General features: G+C 32.5%; 1 protein-coding gene across 3 annotated transcripts in view; it reads right to left on the bottom strand.

Moving 5' to 3' along the window:
* Window positions 1–263: 263 nt before the first annotated feature.
* The window catches only part of CCAR1 (cell division cycle and apoptosis regulator 1), a 48,762-nt gene continuing 33,280 nt past the window's right edge, over window positions 264–15,745 (bottom strand). For all 3 annotated transcript variants that reach the window (XM_081074239.1, XM_081074240.1, XM_081074241.1), the window contains exons 17-25: window positions 12,365–12,556; window positions 9,663–9,902; window positions 9,163–9,274; window positions 6,281–6,363; window positions 5,434–5,580; window positions 4,581–4,701; window positions 4,301–4,486; window positions 3,408–3,613; window positions 264–2,712 (exon numbers count right to left, since the gene is read on the bottom strand). In XM_081074239.1, coding sequence (XP_080930365.1) covers window positions 2,653–2,712; window positions 3,408–3,613; window positions 4,301–4,486; window positions 4,581–4,701; window positions 5,434–5,580; window positions 6,281–6,363; window positions 9,163–9,274; window positions 9,663–9,902; window positions 12,365–12,556 — 1,347 coding nt within the window. In that variant the 3' untranslated portion in view covers window positions 264–2,652. The remainder of the gene's footprint in view (window positions 2,713–3,407; window positions 3,614–4,300; window positions 4,487–4,580; window positions 4,702–5,433; window positions 5,581–6,280; window positions 6,364–9,162; window positions 9,275–9,662; window positions 9,903–12,364; window positions 12,557–15,745) is intronic.

The raw sequence follows: 15,745 nt of genomic DNA, 5'->3' as shown, positions 1-15,745 counted from the left end.
AGAAGGATTTTTTGTGTCGTTACATTTTTGAAGAGTAATTTTCTAGGACTTAGGCAAAATTCAGAAATACTAAATTCTTAAAATTTCAATTGTCTTATACGTGACCGAACCAAGTATTCGTAATGCAAAAACAAGCGTCCAGAACATAAAAAGGATGGAAAAATAAAATTAAATATTACCATAGACCAGGGGTGTCCAAACTTTTTTCAACATTTTTCACCAAGGGCCATATGCGGTAAAATACACAAACAGCCAGGCCACTCACTCGAGGTGAAGTACGTATCGCCTCACCTTGTTTATTTAAGTAAACTAAATATATTTTTGAAATTTGCTGTGGGCCAATTAACAATGGATTGCGAACCGCAGTTGGCCCACGGGCCGCAGTTTTGACACCCCTGCCATAGACCTTTGTTATCCGATTAAATTTTTTGACTTGGTTAATGTCAGATGAGAATAAAAGAATAGACTGCATTTTACTTCTGAATATTCAAAACAGTTTAGAAAAACAAAAATAGGTCTTCTTTACCTCATTTTCTAAAACCAATTTTTCTATATGTAACTGCTTTTTTTCCTAGATTAATCATTTCACTTTCCACTTCCAATAAAATTATTTTGCAAGAAATTTACCTCTAAGAAATAATACAATGGAAAGATTTATGCTTTTCCTCCATTCTCCCAATATTATTCTAATTTAAGTATTTCTGGGAAAAATAAGTCTGACAGGTGGATATTATGATTTTTTTCTCATTTAAAAACATCCCTTATTAAAGAGCTACATTCTTTACCGTCTTTTTTTAGTTTAAAGTTCATTTCCAAGATTTTCCTTTGAGGAAAAACTTTCCAACTACCCTCAAAGATGGAGAAACCTTCATACAATAATTTTATAAGTATGGATCAATCAGTAATCTGACTTTAGAGAAGTTCAACAAACTATAAGACCAGAAACAGCAACTTAAGTCAAAAATTGGTTTGAAAGAGTTTCAGGTATTTTCATCTATTTTTTCAAAAAGAGCCATGTGGATTCCATTTAGCGTAAGAAAGATGGAACATGGCACTTACATTCTCACATTAACCTATTTGGAACACTTAGCCATTACTCTGGCAAAATAAAATAAGGCAAGGCAAAATGGAATAAAATAAACCCTAATAGAGAACCCACATACAGAGGGTGCCAAAAAAAATGTATACACATTTTAAGGAAAAAACTGTATTAAAATTGTTATTATACTGATAACAAAAGACGTAAGTCACATTTGACTCCTGCAATTACAAGAGGTGCTCAAAGTGGTTACCATCAACGTAATTTTAATATTTTTTTCCTTTCTTAAAATGTGTGTACATTTTTTTGATACCCCAGTATTTCTATGTCAGTGAAACAGTCCAGGAAAAGGTTATTTAAATAAATACAAAAACCTAATCATCTGGTAAAGATGGATTCAGTTTTCACCAGTGTTATACTACTTTAAATCAGTTTCTCAACCTGGGTACTATAGACATTTTGGGCTGCATGTAATTTTTTGCTGTGGAGGGCTTGCCTATGCAATATAGGAGGTTTAGCAACTTCCTTGGCCTCTACCAACTAGATGCCAATAGCACTGACCCAGCTGTGACAAGTAGAAATGGCTCCAGACATTGCTAAATGTCCAGGAAGGGAGGGGTGGGCAAGGGTGTGTTGTGTGTGTGTGTGTGTGTGTGTGTGTGTGGTGGGCAAGGGTGTGTGTGTGTGTGTGTGTCAAATTCACCACCCACTGAGAACAACTGTGTATCAGTGTATCAAATTTTCTACCTTTTTCACTCAACAGCTAATCAACTCTTACGTATTCACTAAAATTCTGAAGGAAGTATACAGACTAATAAAAAATACTATTTTTAATGAAAGAAGGCTTAACTTAAGGCATCAGACTGACATCTACTGGCTTAGTACTAAACTGTACACTTGACATACACTGCAAAAAACCCCTCAAAATTAAAAGTAATTAGGTACTATTCTGAGAAAGCGGAACAATTCATTGAAAACATTAACATCAGAACTATTAGTTCAATGTAAAATCTAACATATGTAATAACAATGGTAATTATCTACTGTTTCCTTAGTTTCTGATGTAGTGTCTTTTGGATGAACAAACTTTTTAATGAATGAGTTTAGAGACTGATAATTAGAGGGGATTTTTTTTTTATGACAAGTAAAAAAAGTGTCTGGGTCAAAAACCTTGCAAAGCTTTAGCAGCATGCTATTTTATGATTTATACTGAAAATTTAAGACTAAACAAATTTTTAAAAACCCTAATAATGCTATTGCCATAAATAAAATTACTACAATTTTCTAGGTATTTTAATAAAAGACATGGTAATTAAATACTACTGTCAATTAAATTGATGAACTTTATTGGGGTTAAAACTATAACAAAGTTCATCCTAAAATATTTTGCAATGCAAAATTATTTCTCTCAAGGAGTGTTTAATAATTTGAATGCCAGGAATTACAAGCAATTTTGAAAAGCAGACTCTCACATTCATAAAACTTTATACATCATTTGAACTAACAGATATTTATACTACTTAAATCAAACATGCATCACTTTCAAACATTCTTGTATCATGATTTTTTTATATTACATTATTTAACACCATTCTTCCTCACTACATGTGTTATCATACACTTGCGCCATTCTCCTTGGATTTCTGATCTTTATCCTCATTCTTCACATTATCCTATAAAATAATAAAGAAAAAGTAATTTTATTAGATTCTCTAAAATGTTACTTGAAAAACTAATAAACATTAGTAAACAGCTACTTCAGGTAGCCCATTTTACCAACTATGCCAGAATGGAAAAAATCTTTCTCAATTCTATGCAGGATGGCTTCTATTACGGTATTTGAGAAAGCCATCTGAGTCCTAAAAATTAGAGGTAAATTAGGCAAATAGTATATTCCTTGCACTGCAGATTTTGTTACGTCTTATTCTCTAAGTGAGAAAAGATTGTGGAATATCTCTCAATTATTGAAGTTAGTTTACATGGCACTGAGTTACTAGATAATTTTTTTTTTTAGTAAGAATACTAATAAATTAATTTTGAAAGTGCCAAAGAGTTTCTCAACTCTGCCCAACAATAAATGGATTTTAAAAAGAAGTGAATGTTTTTCAAACTCACTCTCTGGTTCTAAGGAATAAAAATAAAATTTGCTTTAGGAAGTCTGCACACATAACCCATGTTGACATCCCAATTAAGTTCTAAAGAAATACAATCTTTCGGGGATTGCTTCTGAATAATCTGGTGGAGGGCAGAATGCTACAATTATTTGCTTCTAGAAAAAGCTTAACTAAGAGCTTAATAACATTATAATTGCCAGAGATTTAAAAATTGAAATAAACTATGAAAACATCAAAAGTACAGAACTGCTAACCTTCTTGAGAACAGTGTGGATTTCATCCATTACTGTGGATAAGTTTCTGATTGTTTTATTCAGTTGGTTTTCAAATTGCAAATTCATGTTTTCAGAAACCTTCAAGTTTTCTTGTAACTGGCTAAGGTCCTTTTTAACTTCTCTGAGTTCACCAGAGAGGCTTTTGTTGGAATTCTCCAAGTTTAATATGGTTTTTTCATCTTCATCTGTTAAAAAAAAAAATCCAAAAATTTACCCCTGAACACCTTAAAATTTCCAATTTAATTTTGAGGTTAAAAATATTTAAGCTAGGAAAATAAAATGCAGATATAATTCCTTAAAATGGCCACAAGTGTCAAATTTCAGTAGTTATAAAGCACATTTGCAACACTCATTTCATTTAAAATAAGCTTTATCTAAGTATTACTTCTAAATCCAGGTTCCATTATTCGATGATTGTATTGACTCGAGAAAATAGCAGAAACTGGTGAAAACCAAGAGGATTAAGAGGATGCAAGAGAACAACAAACAAACCTGAGAATGCACACGAAGATCTGACATTCTTACAAAGCCAAGCAATTTCTAATCTTCAACAGAAATGATCAAAAGTAAAGTTACATTATGAGGCCCAGACTAAAAGACATAGTAGGATATGCATATATGTGCAGTCATGTATAAGTGTGTACACATATATAGATCCCAATAGGGTGCTAAAAGTACTGACATATCCAAATATATGGTGATGGAAGGAGAACTGACTCTGGGTGGTGAACACACAATGGGATTTATAGACGATGTAATACAGAATTGTACACCTGAAATCTATGTAAATTTACTAACAATTGTCACCCCAATAAAATTAATTTAAAAAAAAAAAAAAAAAAAGTACTGACATATCCAATTCTGTTCCTTACCTGTTTTTTCTTCTAGTAACTGTAGCTTCTGTTCTACTTCAGCTCTTACTTTTTCACTCTTTTCCAATTTTTGTAAGAGGCTTCCTACATCTACCATTGCACCATTATACACAATAAGGCCAACATTTTCTTCCATATCCTTTGATTCCTGTTTTACTGTTGGTGTTGGAAGTAACAACCTGTTTCCTATAACATAAAAGATACCATATTTTATTAAGCTATTTTTTTCTTTAATCACTGAGTTATATAATGGCACAATCTTAAAATAATATACTCAAACCTAGCATATCTTCCTGCAATGCTTCAGACTCTTCATGGTTTTCTTCATCCTTTGAGGTGTCTGTTAACTTTCGGTAAAAGCAAGATTCACGAAGTACTACTTTATTAAGAAGCTTCTTTACCTGTTATACAAGTAAACAAATTAAAAATATGAAAATAAGTTTTTGACTCTCCTTGAACAACAACTGTGTTCTAATTTTCACTTATGATGAACATCAATGGCATCTGTTTTTTTCTGGTATTCACTCCCACTCAATTACAGCACTTATTCTTTGAAATATCTTCTCTACAAACCTAAAGTCCAAAGTATCATTTGAAAAAACTTTTGTTAAAAAAAATTTAACACTGATAGAAACACTAATAAATATATTGAAGTATATGTACAAAGACAATTACAGCATAGTTTGTAATTGTAAAAAATGAAAACCTCTCAGTAACTGGGACTAGCAGCTAAGACAATTATGGTACATCTATACCATGGAATACTATGCAGTCATAAGAAGAATGAAGTGGCTCTCTATTTTCACGGTAGAATGCTCATGATTGATTGTTAAATTTAAAACGTTGTCTATTGATATGTGCAGAATGATTTTATATGTTGTTTATAAAACTGGAAATATAATGAGTTGCTTATAAAAAGATGCTAGAGAAAGGGAACTAGAGGGAGAGGGTACTTTTAATCTGACTTTTTACATTTCAGAACTGCTTGACTACTACTATTATATTTAATACATATATACTGTACTAGACAGTACATATATACTGTATTGCTTTCACATTTCAAAAAGTCAGATTAAAAAGATAAAAGTTACTTTAAAATGTTTTTCATTTTAAATATTCACAAGATAGATTACCTGAGCCCGAGAAAGGTGTAGTCCAAGAGTGTAAAGTATTTCTTCCAAATCCTTTTCAAGAAGGTAACCACAATGGCTTTGATCAAAATAAACAAATGCCATTAACAGATCCCTGTTAATTGTGATCATCTGAGTCTTTTCTTTTTCCTAAAGAAAACGTAGAAGATATAGTATACAATATTTACCCTTGAAACGCGACAAACTGAGACTCTATCCATAAAGTAGCAAAAATCTGAAAAGATCTTTGTCTCATTTTAGCTCAAATAAGTTGATCTGGTTTATGTGTATGGAAGATAGGAATAAGACATACTGGTTATCTGACATAACCGCAAATATCGAAATACAACTGATTGAATTTTGCTCTGAGTGAATATATAGATATACAAGGACCAATAAACTTCACGACTATGTTATATTTAATATTAAGTCTGGATTATGTAAGAAATGGAAATTATCGGGGCGGCCGAACGGCTCAGTTGGTTCAAATGAGAGCTCTGAACAACAGGGTTGCGGGTTCGATTCCCACATGGGCCAGTGATCTGCACCCTCCACAACTAGACTGAAGACAATGAGCTGCCACTGAGCTTCTGGAGGGTTGGCTGGATGGCCCAGTTGGTTAGAGAGCGAACTTTCAACAAGGTTTCCAGTTCAATTACCACATAGGATGGTGGGCTGTGCCCCCTGCAACTAAAGGTTGAAAACGGCGACGACTTGGAGCTGAGCTGTGCCCTCCACAACTAGACTGAAGGACAACAACTTGGAGCTGATGGGCCCTGGAGAAACACACTGTTCCCCAATAAAAAAAGGAAATTATCACATTATAAAGAACACAGTATTTAATAAATACCTTATCTTTAGAGGGCCTCTCCTTGCAGTACCTGTTGATATCTCTTTTGTCATCTCGTTTGTTTACTTCTTCCTCATCCCGATCTATAAAATAAATACAATAGCAACAAAAAAACTCCTTAATACAGATTTTCAACTACCAAAAAATACTTTTCTATTACTGATCAGTTTTCAAAAGACACATTAGCAAAGAAATATCATATGAATACATATGAATAAAAATAGTTTGGATTTGATAAGAAAATTATAAAGAATGAGAAGAGGAAGAAATTTATAGAATACAGAAAAAAACTGACTTTACTGAATTAAAGGACTTAATCTGGAAGACAGTTCAAAAAAACGAATGAAATTTGTACATAAAATGGAAAATTACAACTTAAATTTAAACAAGACACAACAAAGTATATTTTCTAAAAGCTAAAAGGAAAAACGGCCAACATTATAAAATTGAGTACAGATAATTGCAAAATAACATTACATATAAGAAATGTTAAGATAATTGAGAAGGCCTAATAGTGTTAATATCCAGATGTCCCAGATGCGCTAGCACTAACGTTTCCCGTGATAAAAAATGAGAACTTAGATAAATTATTCTTAAAAAAAAAAAAATACTAGTAAAGTTAAGGTAAATCCGTAACTGTGGAAAATGACTTGAGAGATCCATACTATAGTAAGTTGTCTTAATCAAATTCAAATATCAAAAAGAACACTTGAGTAATTTATGTCATGACATTAATTTTATTTTCTAGATTAGAATACTATATTTTGCTATTAATTTTTTTGAAAATGTAATACAACTTGTGCAAAACTCGAAATACACGGAAAGCAACTGGCAAAAAGTAAACTTCTTTCTCTTACCTATCCCTAGGCTACCCAGTTTTTCAAGTCCCCTCAGCTATCATCCTCAAGTCAACCACCATTAGCAGCATGTTACAGGAGTAATATTAACGAATTAATCTGTTAAGGGTTGAATTAGATCCCCTAACATTCCTATGATGAAGTCCTTCCCCACCCTCCAGCATCACAGAATGTTACCTTATTTAGAGAAATGGTTTATACAGAGGTAAACAAGTTAAAAGGAAGGAGTTCATTAGAATGAGTTCTAATCCAATGACTGGAATCCCCGTACAAAGGGGCAATTTGGACACAGACATGCACAGATAGAAGATGATGTGAAGATACAGAGTGAATATGGCCATCTACAAGCCAAGGAGAGCTTCCTGGAACAGATATGTTCCTCAGAGTCCTCAGAAGGAACGAATCCCACCAGTCAACTCCTTGAGCTTAGACTTTTAGTCTCCGGAACTGAGAAACAATCAATTTCTATTGTTTAAGCCACCCAGTCTGAGGTACTTTTTACAGTAGCCCTGGTAAACTAATACGTCATCCTTTCATGAATTATATGCAAATATTAAAGAGTGTTTTCCAGTTAGTTAATGTGTTTGTTGAAAATTTAAGAGAGAAATTTTGGTTCTACAGCCTTCTTGGCTCTCTCAACTGGATCTCCATGAAAAAGCCCAGAGTAACAAATGGTTCATTGGTAAAATACATTATGAAGTATACTAAACACAAGAAGTTAAACGGTCCTTGAGATACTACAAAGCATATATACTCATAAATATTTCATACTATATTCTTGGACATCCACAACATACATAAGCAGCTAAGAAATTCTGTGCTAAAACATGCAGAACTTTGCTTAACCCAGGCTTCCCAAATTTATTTGGTTCTAGTACACTTTATTAAGCTTAATACCTGTTAGTATCTTGGGACACTCTGGGAAAGACTGCTTGCTTTAGGTAAGAAGCTGTACTTGAACAATGTAAAGAAAACTTTAAAGAGAATATATATGCTAAAACATGCATGAACCCTGATAACATGCTAAATGAACAGACAGTCACAAAAGACCAAATATGGTATGATTCCATTTACATGAAATATCCAGAATATCTACAGAGACAGAAAGCTACTCGTTGCCTAGGACTGAAGAAGTTGTGGGGAAATGGGAGTGAATGATAATGAGTATGGGGGGGTTTCTTTTTGAGATAATGAAGATGTTCTAAAATTGATTATGATGATGGTTGTACAACTCTGAATATTAAAAACCACTGAGTTGTGTACTTTTACATGGGTGTAATTGTATAGCATGTGAATTATATCTCAAACTTTTTTTAAAATAAAGGAAACAGGAAAATATTCTAAAGCTGGATTGTGGTGATTGTTTCACAATTCTACAGTTACTAAGAATTATTAAATTGTATAGTTAAAATGGGTGAGTTTTGTGGTATGTATTGGCAACCTCAGTAAACTATTTTAAAAAACCCAGAAATCTGACAAGTACCCAGTGAAATTTTACAGGTACTTTATGGCTGGCGTCTACGACTTGTTAGGTCATGTATTGTAGGGTAATTTGGGTATCATTCCTGTTAGTAAAAGTTTGTTATTTAAAATTTGGGTGTTAGGTATAGGGGTGTTTATTATTGGTCTTAACTCTACCTATATGTTATATGCACGCATTTGCATATGTGATAGTCTTCATAATTTAAAAAAATGCTAAAATCAGGTTTCTAAGAATATATTCTACAAAACAACAGAATCTATTATACCTTTTATTATAACACAGTTTAAGCACCATGTTCAGGAAAATTTCTTTCCTCAAGTTGAACAAGTATTAGATATACAACATATGATTAATTAAAAATAAACGTGTCTTAATTCTCTCACCTAAAAATAAAACAATATAAACAGACTTTCACTAGAAAAAAATTTACTGTTTCAATTCTAAAAAATATAAAATACCAAAATTATAGATTTCAGTGATACAAAGTCACTAAACAAAAAAATGTATTTTTTATTCTAAGAAGAAATAAATTTGAATCATACCATCTTCTTCATCTTCAGCTTCTTCTGCTTCCATTGGATCATATTCATCCTGATTATTATCTTCTTCAGTTTCATCATCATCTTTAGAATCATCTTTTCTTTTATCATCTTTCTGTAATTTAAAATGCCTCAAAATTAAGATCTCACCAAACATTAAATGACAAAACCCAAAAAACATTAAATCCACTAGAAATAGAATGACATTATACATTTCTTATGACAATAATATACTTGAAGAATAAACTGCCATTCACAATATATGTAAATCAAAACATCATGCTGTGTGGCTGAAGCTAAAAAAGAAAATACATGACCATAAAACTAGTTATAGATATTTATATAGGCTTAATTCACAGTCTTAAATTTCTAATACACTAAAACCTTTGAGTTTGGCCTTTATGTTTCATTACTCTGATGGAATTCATCATAATTTGTTACATTGTAGAAGGCTAATTGAAAACATTTAAATCAGGTTTCTCGTCATGGAAATAAATACAGACCTTCCTTTCATCTCTATCTTCTTTTTTATCTTTATCATCGCCTGATTTTCTCCGTTTAGGTTTTGGCTCATCAATTTCATCATCTCTTTCTTCTTTTTTGTCTTTTCTCTCATCTTTTTTACTTTTCTTTTCCTTTTCTTTTTTGTCCTCTTTCTCAGGAAGAGATAATAATGATTTGTATATTCTGACACCAAAATCTCTTTGAAGCATTTCATTGAAAAGTTCTGCAAACAATGAAACCTATAAAAAGATACCAATAGTAATGCAGACAACTTTAATAGAAATATTGAAATAAATCCAGCAGTCAGTAATTTATCAAATAACTTGCAATACCTAACAATTAATGTGCACTAACAAAAGACTTATAGTAATTGATGTCAATAATGTTGAGAAGCTTCAAATATCCTCACTCTTCTGAAGATGTAAACTGTTTAATATACATGTGCTCAAATATTATAAAAAATAAAAACTGTACTACAGAAAATTTGAAAATGAGTAGAAAAAAAGGATTTCTACTTCCTTACACAATCTTCATGGTAAATGTACTTTATTAATTTACTTTCCAAGTTTTTATGAAATGCCTACTATGTACCAGGGACTGTTCTAGGCATTAGGCATACAGCAATGAAAAAAGCAGATAAAAATCCTGACTCTCATGAATCGGGATTTCCCAACTAACAATATAGTGGGGAAAAGTTCGGTATAACCAAATCAACATCAAATTATAAGAAAACAAACAGGATGAGAGTAATGAGAGTATAATCAGAGAAGGCCTCCTTGAGCAGATGACATTTGAAAAGTGACCAACACATGGCGGTGTGGGGGGGGGAATGCCATATATAGATACTAGAACATGCCAGGGGCAGGGGAAACCAATTAAAAATTCTGAGTAGGAAGCAAGCATTTATTACCATGCAAGGATCCATAAATAATAACTTTTAACATACTCATGAACCTAAAATCATATACTAAATATTGTATGTTAATATTTCTAAGGTTAATTGCTTTCAACATGTAATCTTTAGCAATCTGTTCAGTATATTTGGTAAAACACTTTAATCAGACTATTTTCCTGATCATAAAGGATAATACAACGTACTCAAATTATAAGTGATCTTGTAATCTATTTTTAATCCATGCTCAGTCTTTACACATTTTAAATAAAATCTATTATTAGTAAAATGCAATTAAAGATGTTAGAAATTCCACTTTCTCTTAACCATTAATGTAAACTAACAAAACCTCCATTTGTGTAAGCAAATAGCAAGAGGCATATCTTTTCTTTAGAGTTTTTTATTACCTAGAGATAAAAAGCAATAATTAAAATGCATTATATTGGAAGCAGCCTAGGACATTAACTAGAAGAACAGAATTAATTCTGCCTATCTTTTCATCTATAAATATTGAAAAACAGACATACATCTAGCGTTAATATTAAATCAAAGACTTAATTTTAATGATATATGATTTTTCTTCATTACAGAGTAATTTCTTTTAAATTCATGAATCAAAATGACTTCTGCATTCTAATGATAAGTTAAAAGGAAACTAAGGGGATATGTTAGGTGGGGAGGGAAAAAAAAGGACCATTTTGTTAGCAAAGGGCTGTTTTCAAATTGTTTTGTTTCCACCAGAGTAGCATTAATTTGAGATCCTCTTACAGAATCTGTTAGATGTACAGCATATACTTTATAAGCAGTAAGTAATACCGAAGACTATTTCTTTTCATTTACTTATTTCTTGAATGACTACTACATGGTAGACACACTAAGAGTTAAATTATGGCAACTCCTAATAAACATAAAATCGTGTTGTAAACAATGTTTAAGGATACTGGCTTACTGGAATTATTAAATATCAACATATATGCATGCATTTCTTCTTTTCTAACTGCCAGTAATCCTATGTGTATAAATGCCTCTAAGTACTTTACTTCATTTTCATCTTATCATTTGGTGGACAATGACCTCTTGGGTCAAGCATAACTTATTTTTCCAATATAATTTATAAACTAAAACAACATGAGATATGTTGATAAAATACAGTAAGTGAACACAATTATAATTTTGTACAGGCTATTAAAAAATTAGTCTTTTGGTATATTTTACATTGTTTTGTTTAAAGAATGAAGCAATCATTTATTTAGGGATAAAAATCTTCAATTGTTTTGAAAAAAATGACACAAGTTATATGTTATAAAGCTCCTCCAAAGTGATGGTACAAAGAAACAGATGCATGTTGGAAAGATAAACATCAATTATTATATCTTACACCTCAATCACAAGTTAAATTTTCAATCCCATTAATTGAAGTAAGCTTTTCCTCATTTCCAAAAAGGCAATTAAATATTACGTATCATATATCTCCTGATATCCTGATAAAAGAACATACCACTAACTATGAAGTAGTCTTAGGAAAAAATATAACTGAACGTGAACCTGATTAAGACTTTAGATCCAATTATCATTTTACAGGAAATAACAAGGCTAAAGTAACATTTAAACTATACTATAGGAACGCAATCAGTAAAGGTGAGTCTCTTGGAAAAATCATCTAAGTGTTTTTCCCAAAAAAACAAGTTGCAAGGAAAAAAACAAAACACAAAAAACAGAAACACTGACAAGGCAAAGAAATTTAAGACACATGTTACCCAATCAAAATGTGGCCCTTATTTGGATGCCAATTCAAACTTAAGACATTACCTCAAATGAATGTTCTTTATTATCTTCTAATCTGTAGTCCAAAAGTACACTCAAAGACATGATGCTACAATCAAACTTGCCACTTTTTGCAGCCCAATTTGGATGTACGATAATGGCAGGTTCATCAGGCAAAATATATCTTCTTTCCCGACGCTGGCGTTCCATTTCCTCTTGGCGTTTTCTTTCTTCTTCCTACATATTTGAAATTTTAAGTAAAGGTTAACTCTATGTACAAAACATATATACACCTGACCCTTGAATAATATTGGTTTGAACTACACAGGTCCACTTAAAAGCAGATTTTTTTCAATAAATATCTGTAATGTTTTTGATCTGTGGCTGGGATGTGGAGGGCTGTGTGCATTGATCTAAGCTATTTTATATAGGAGACACAAGCACCCACGGATTTTGGTATCCTCAGTCCTGGAACCAATCCCCCTCAGACACCGAGGGTACTTAAATTTTGGGGAAGTCAAAAGTTGTAAACAGATTTTCTATTGAGCAGGGTTAGGTACCCCTAGGCCCAGAGTTGTTCAAGGGTCAACTGTAACCAATTGTATACCATGTAAAGAAAAAATTCCCATGACCCCTTGTGGTTATTATACCAACCATAAGGGCTGATAAGAGAGTAGAGTCAAATTACTAAAGTGGCTATCTGTGTTTATGGCTCCTAATTCTTTCTTTGGATTTCTCAGCATACGAAACTGGAAGAAGAAAGAAGAAGAAGAGGAAGAGGAGGAAGAGGCAGAGAAAGAGGAGGAGGAGAAAGAAGAAGGAGGAAGAGGAAGAAGAAGACTCTTATAATTATATGTTATATAACTATCAGGGAATTCTGGAAAAACAGTGGTGGAAGCATAGTTTTTGGATATTCCTGAATCCCCACATTAAAGAGACAGAATAACCTAGACAACAAAACTAAAATCCATGTACATTCACAACAAAACAAGGTGACAAGGTATCTCTGTAAACCCCAATATAAAAGTGGATGGGGAAAAGCCACGAGAACCAAAAGATCTATGTATTTACTGGTGTCTCTGTGTGGGGAAAGCAGAAGGAAGCAATGGGGTGGTCTGATGGGTCTAAGAAAAGGAAAACCACAAAATATTCAACGGGTAAGAAAAACAACAGTCAATAAGCATTCACTGGAAAGGGCAGCAGGTCAATTTAAGAACAGTAGCTGAAACTGAACAAAGTTTTACCTCCAACAACAGTGAGTGAGTACAAGGGGTCCGTATTAAGATCTGAAAGGGCCTAGAACATTCTAGCCCTAGGGACTTGCAAAGCTGATTTGCCAGGGCATCCTTTCAGCCCAGGGCACCACACTGAGAAGAAACTTCTGAGAGTAGAATCAATAGTGAGCAGGACAGGGATAACAGAGACATGGGAGAGAAGGTCCAGATACAAGTGACAGAGGCAGTAGAGATAGAAATCTCAGAAAGCAAGCCACCGTATTTTTTGACAAGACAAGAAAACAGAACCTAGAGCTCTGTGAAGTTAGACAAGCTGTCTGAAGCAACCTCCTTCCAATAACATTTTAGGCAAATTAAATTCACGTAAAAATAAGGAATAGAAAAAGTATTGAGGTCAAATGCCATACAAAGTTACTACTTAAAAAAAATGAGAACAAGGGGAAGTACATCCCTATAAGCAATGGAAGTGGGTTACAACGACATGGCCACAAAACAGATAAAAATTTTACTATTTTAAAGTGTGCTAAAAGACATTAAGAAACATGAAAGAACAATATAAGTAAAAAAAATGAGGCGATAACATTCAGGAAACAATTAGAAAAAATGACAGTTTCTAATGACATTTTTACAAATAAATTTTTTATGAAATTTAAGAATAAAACTGGAAGGAATACAAAAACAAACTCAGGAGGTAAGGTCTCAAGAAAACAGAAATGGCAAAAATTTAAAAATCAAACAAACAGGATTCAAGAAAAAGTGACTAGTATTGAAAAAGCAAAAAGGTTCAATCTAAGATAACAAGATTCCTTATAAAAAACAAAAGCGAGAACAGAATACAAAAAACTATTGTGCTCGCTTTGGCAACACATATACTAAAAAAACCTATTATTTAAAAACTTGCTTGTTCATAGCAATATTGTTTACAACAGCTGAGAGGTAAAAACAATCCAAGTGTCCATCACCAGGTTTGAGTGGATAAACAAAATGTGGTATATACATACCATGGAACATGACTGAGCCTTAAAAAGAAATAAAGTTCTGATACATGCTACAACATGTCTGGCCTTGAAAACATTGTGCTAAGTGAGAGAAGCCAGACCCCAAAGGACAAATATTGTTTGAGTCCACTTACATGAGGTATCTAATACAGGCAAATTCAGAGATGGAAAATAGAATAGAGGTTACCAGTGATGGGGAGAGGAGTTTGGTGAGTTATTGTTTAATAGGTAGAGTTACTATTTGGGATAACAATAAAGTTCTGGAAATGCAGAGTAGTGATGGTTGCACAACACAGTGAATGTACTCAATGCCACTGAACTATACACTAAAGATGGTATAATGGTAATTTTTATTTATGTATATTTTACCACAAAAAGAGAAGTTTAAGAAACTTTCCTGAAAAAAATCTGAAATTTTGTACTGAAAGAATACACCATGTATCTGAAGATATTAACCCAGAAAGACCAATATCAAAACACATTTCTAATAAAATTAGGAATCTGTCCATCCAGGCAAAATAGCAAGTGATTGCATCAGAAAGCAAATTGCATTATTACTTTTTGACAGCAAAACTTTGTAGAGGGCAAAGAGAGTAACATTTAAGACATTCAAGGAAAATAAATGTGAACCAAAGATTTTATATTCAGCAAAACGGACTCAAGCATAAAGGGTATATAGTGAAAATGTCATTAGCATACAAGAACTTAAATACTGCTACTATGAACTCTGAAGGCTCTACTAAAAATGAGCTTCAGAGACAGTGACAAAAGGACTAGTGGTGAGCATTATATATTTACCTGTAGAACCAAGAGGAAATGAGGATTATATGAGAATTCAGTATGCAATGCTACATGCTGGAATGATGTATTTATTGTACAACATGAAAACAATCGGGAGAAAATAGGAATAGGAAATGCAAAAATATTTTTAAACGGATTTCAGCAGTAATATTGATGGTGGTATTATTAGTATTGTGTGTCTGCAAATATATTGCCACCCACTGGCAAAGAAAAGCACAATTTGTGCTTCAATAAACATAAGAAATGCAAAGAACTGAAACCCATTCAAATGACTAAATCCATAAATTCATAATGATATTTAAGAACAAACACACAAATGTAACTATATGAAGATCTTAAGGAACCTATTCATTATCTTGAAAACTGGATAAACAAAAAGAAAATAACGCTTG

The sequence above is a fragment of the Rhinolophus hipposideros genome (genome assembly GCF_964194185.1).
Source record: "Rhinolophus hipposideros genome assembly, chromosome: 15".
Lineage (NCBI taxonomy): Eukaryota > Metazoa > Chordata > Mammalia > Chiroptera > Rhinolophidae > Rhinolophus > Rhinolophus hipposideros.
The sequence above is the reverse complement of the archived record's forward strand: the minus strand, read 5'-3'. Positions and strand labels throughout refer to the sequence as shown.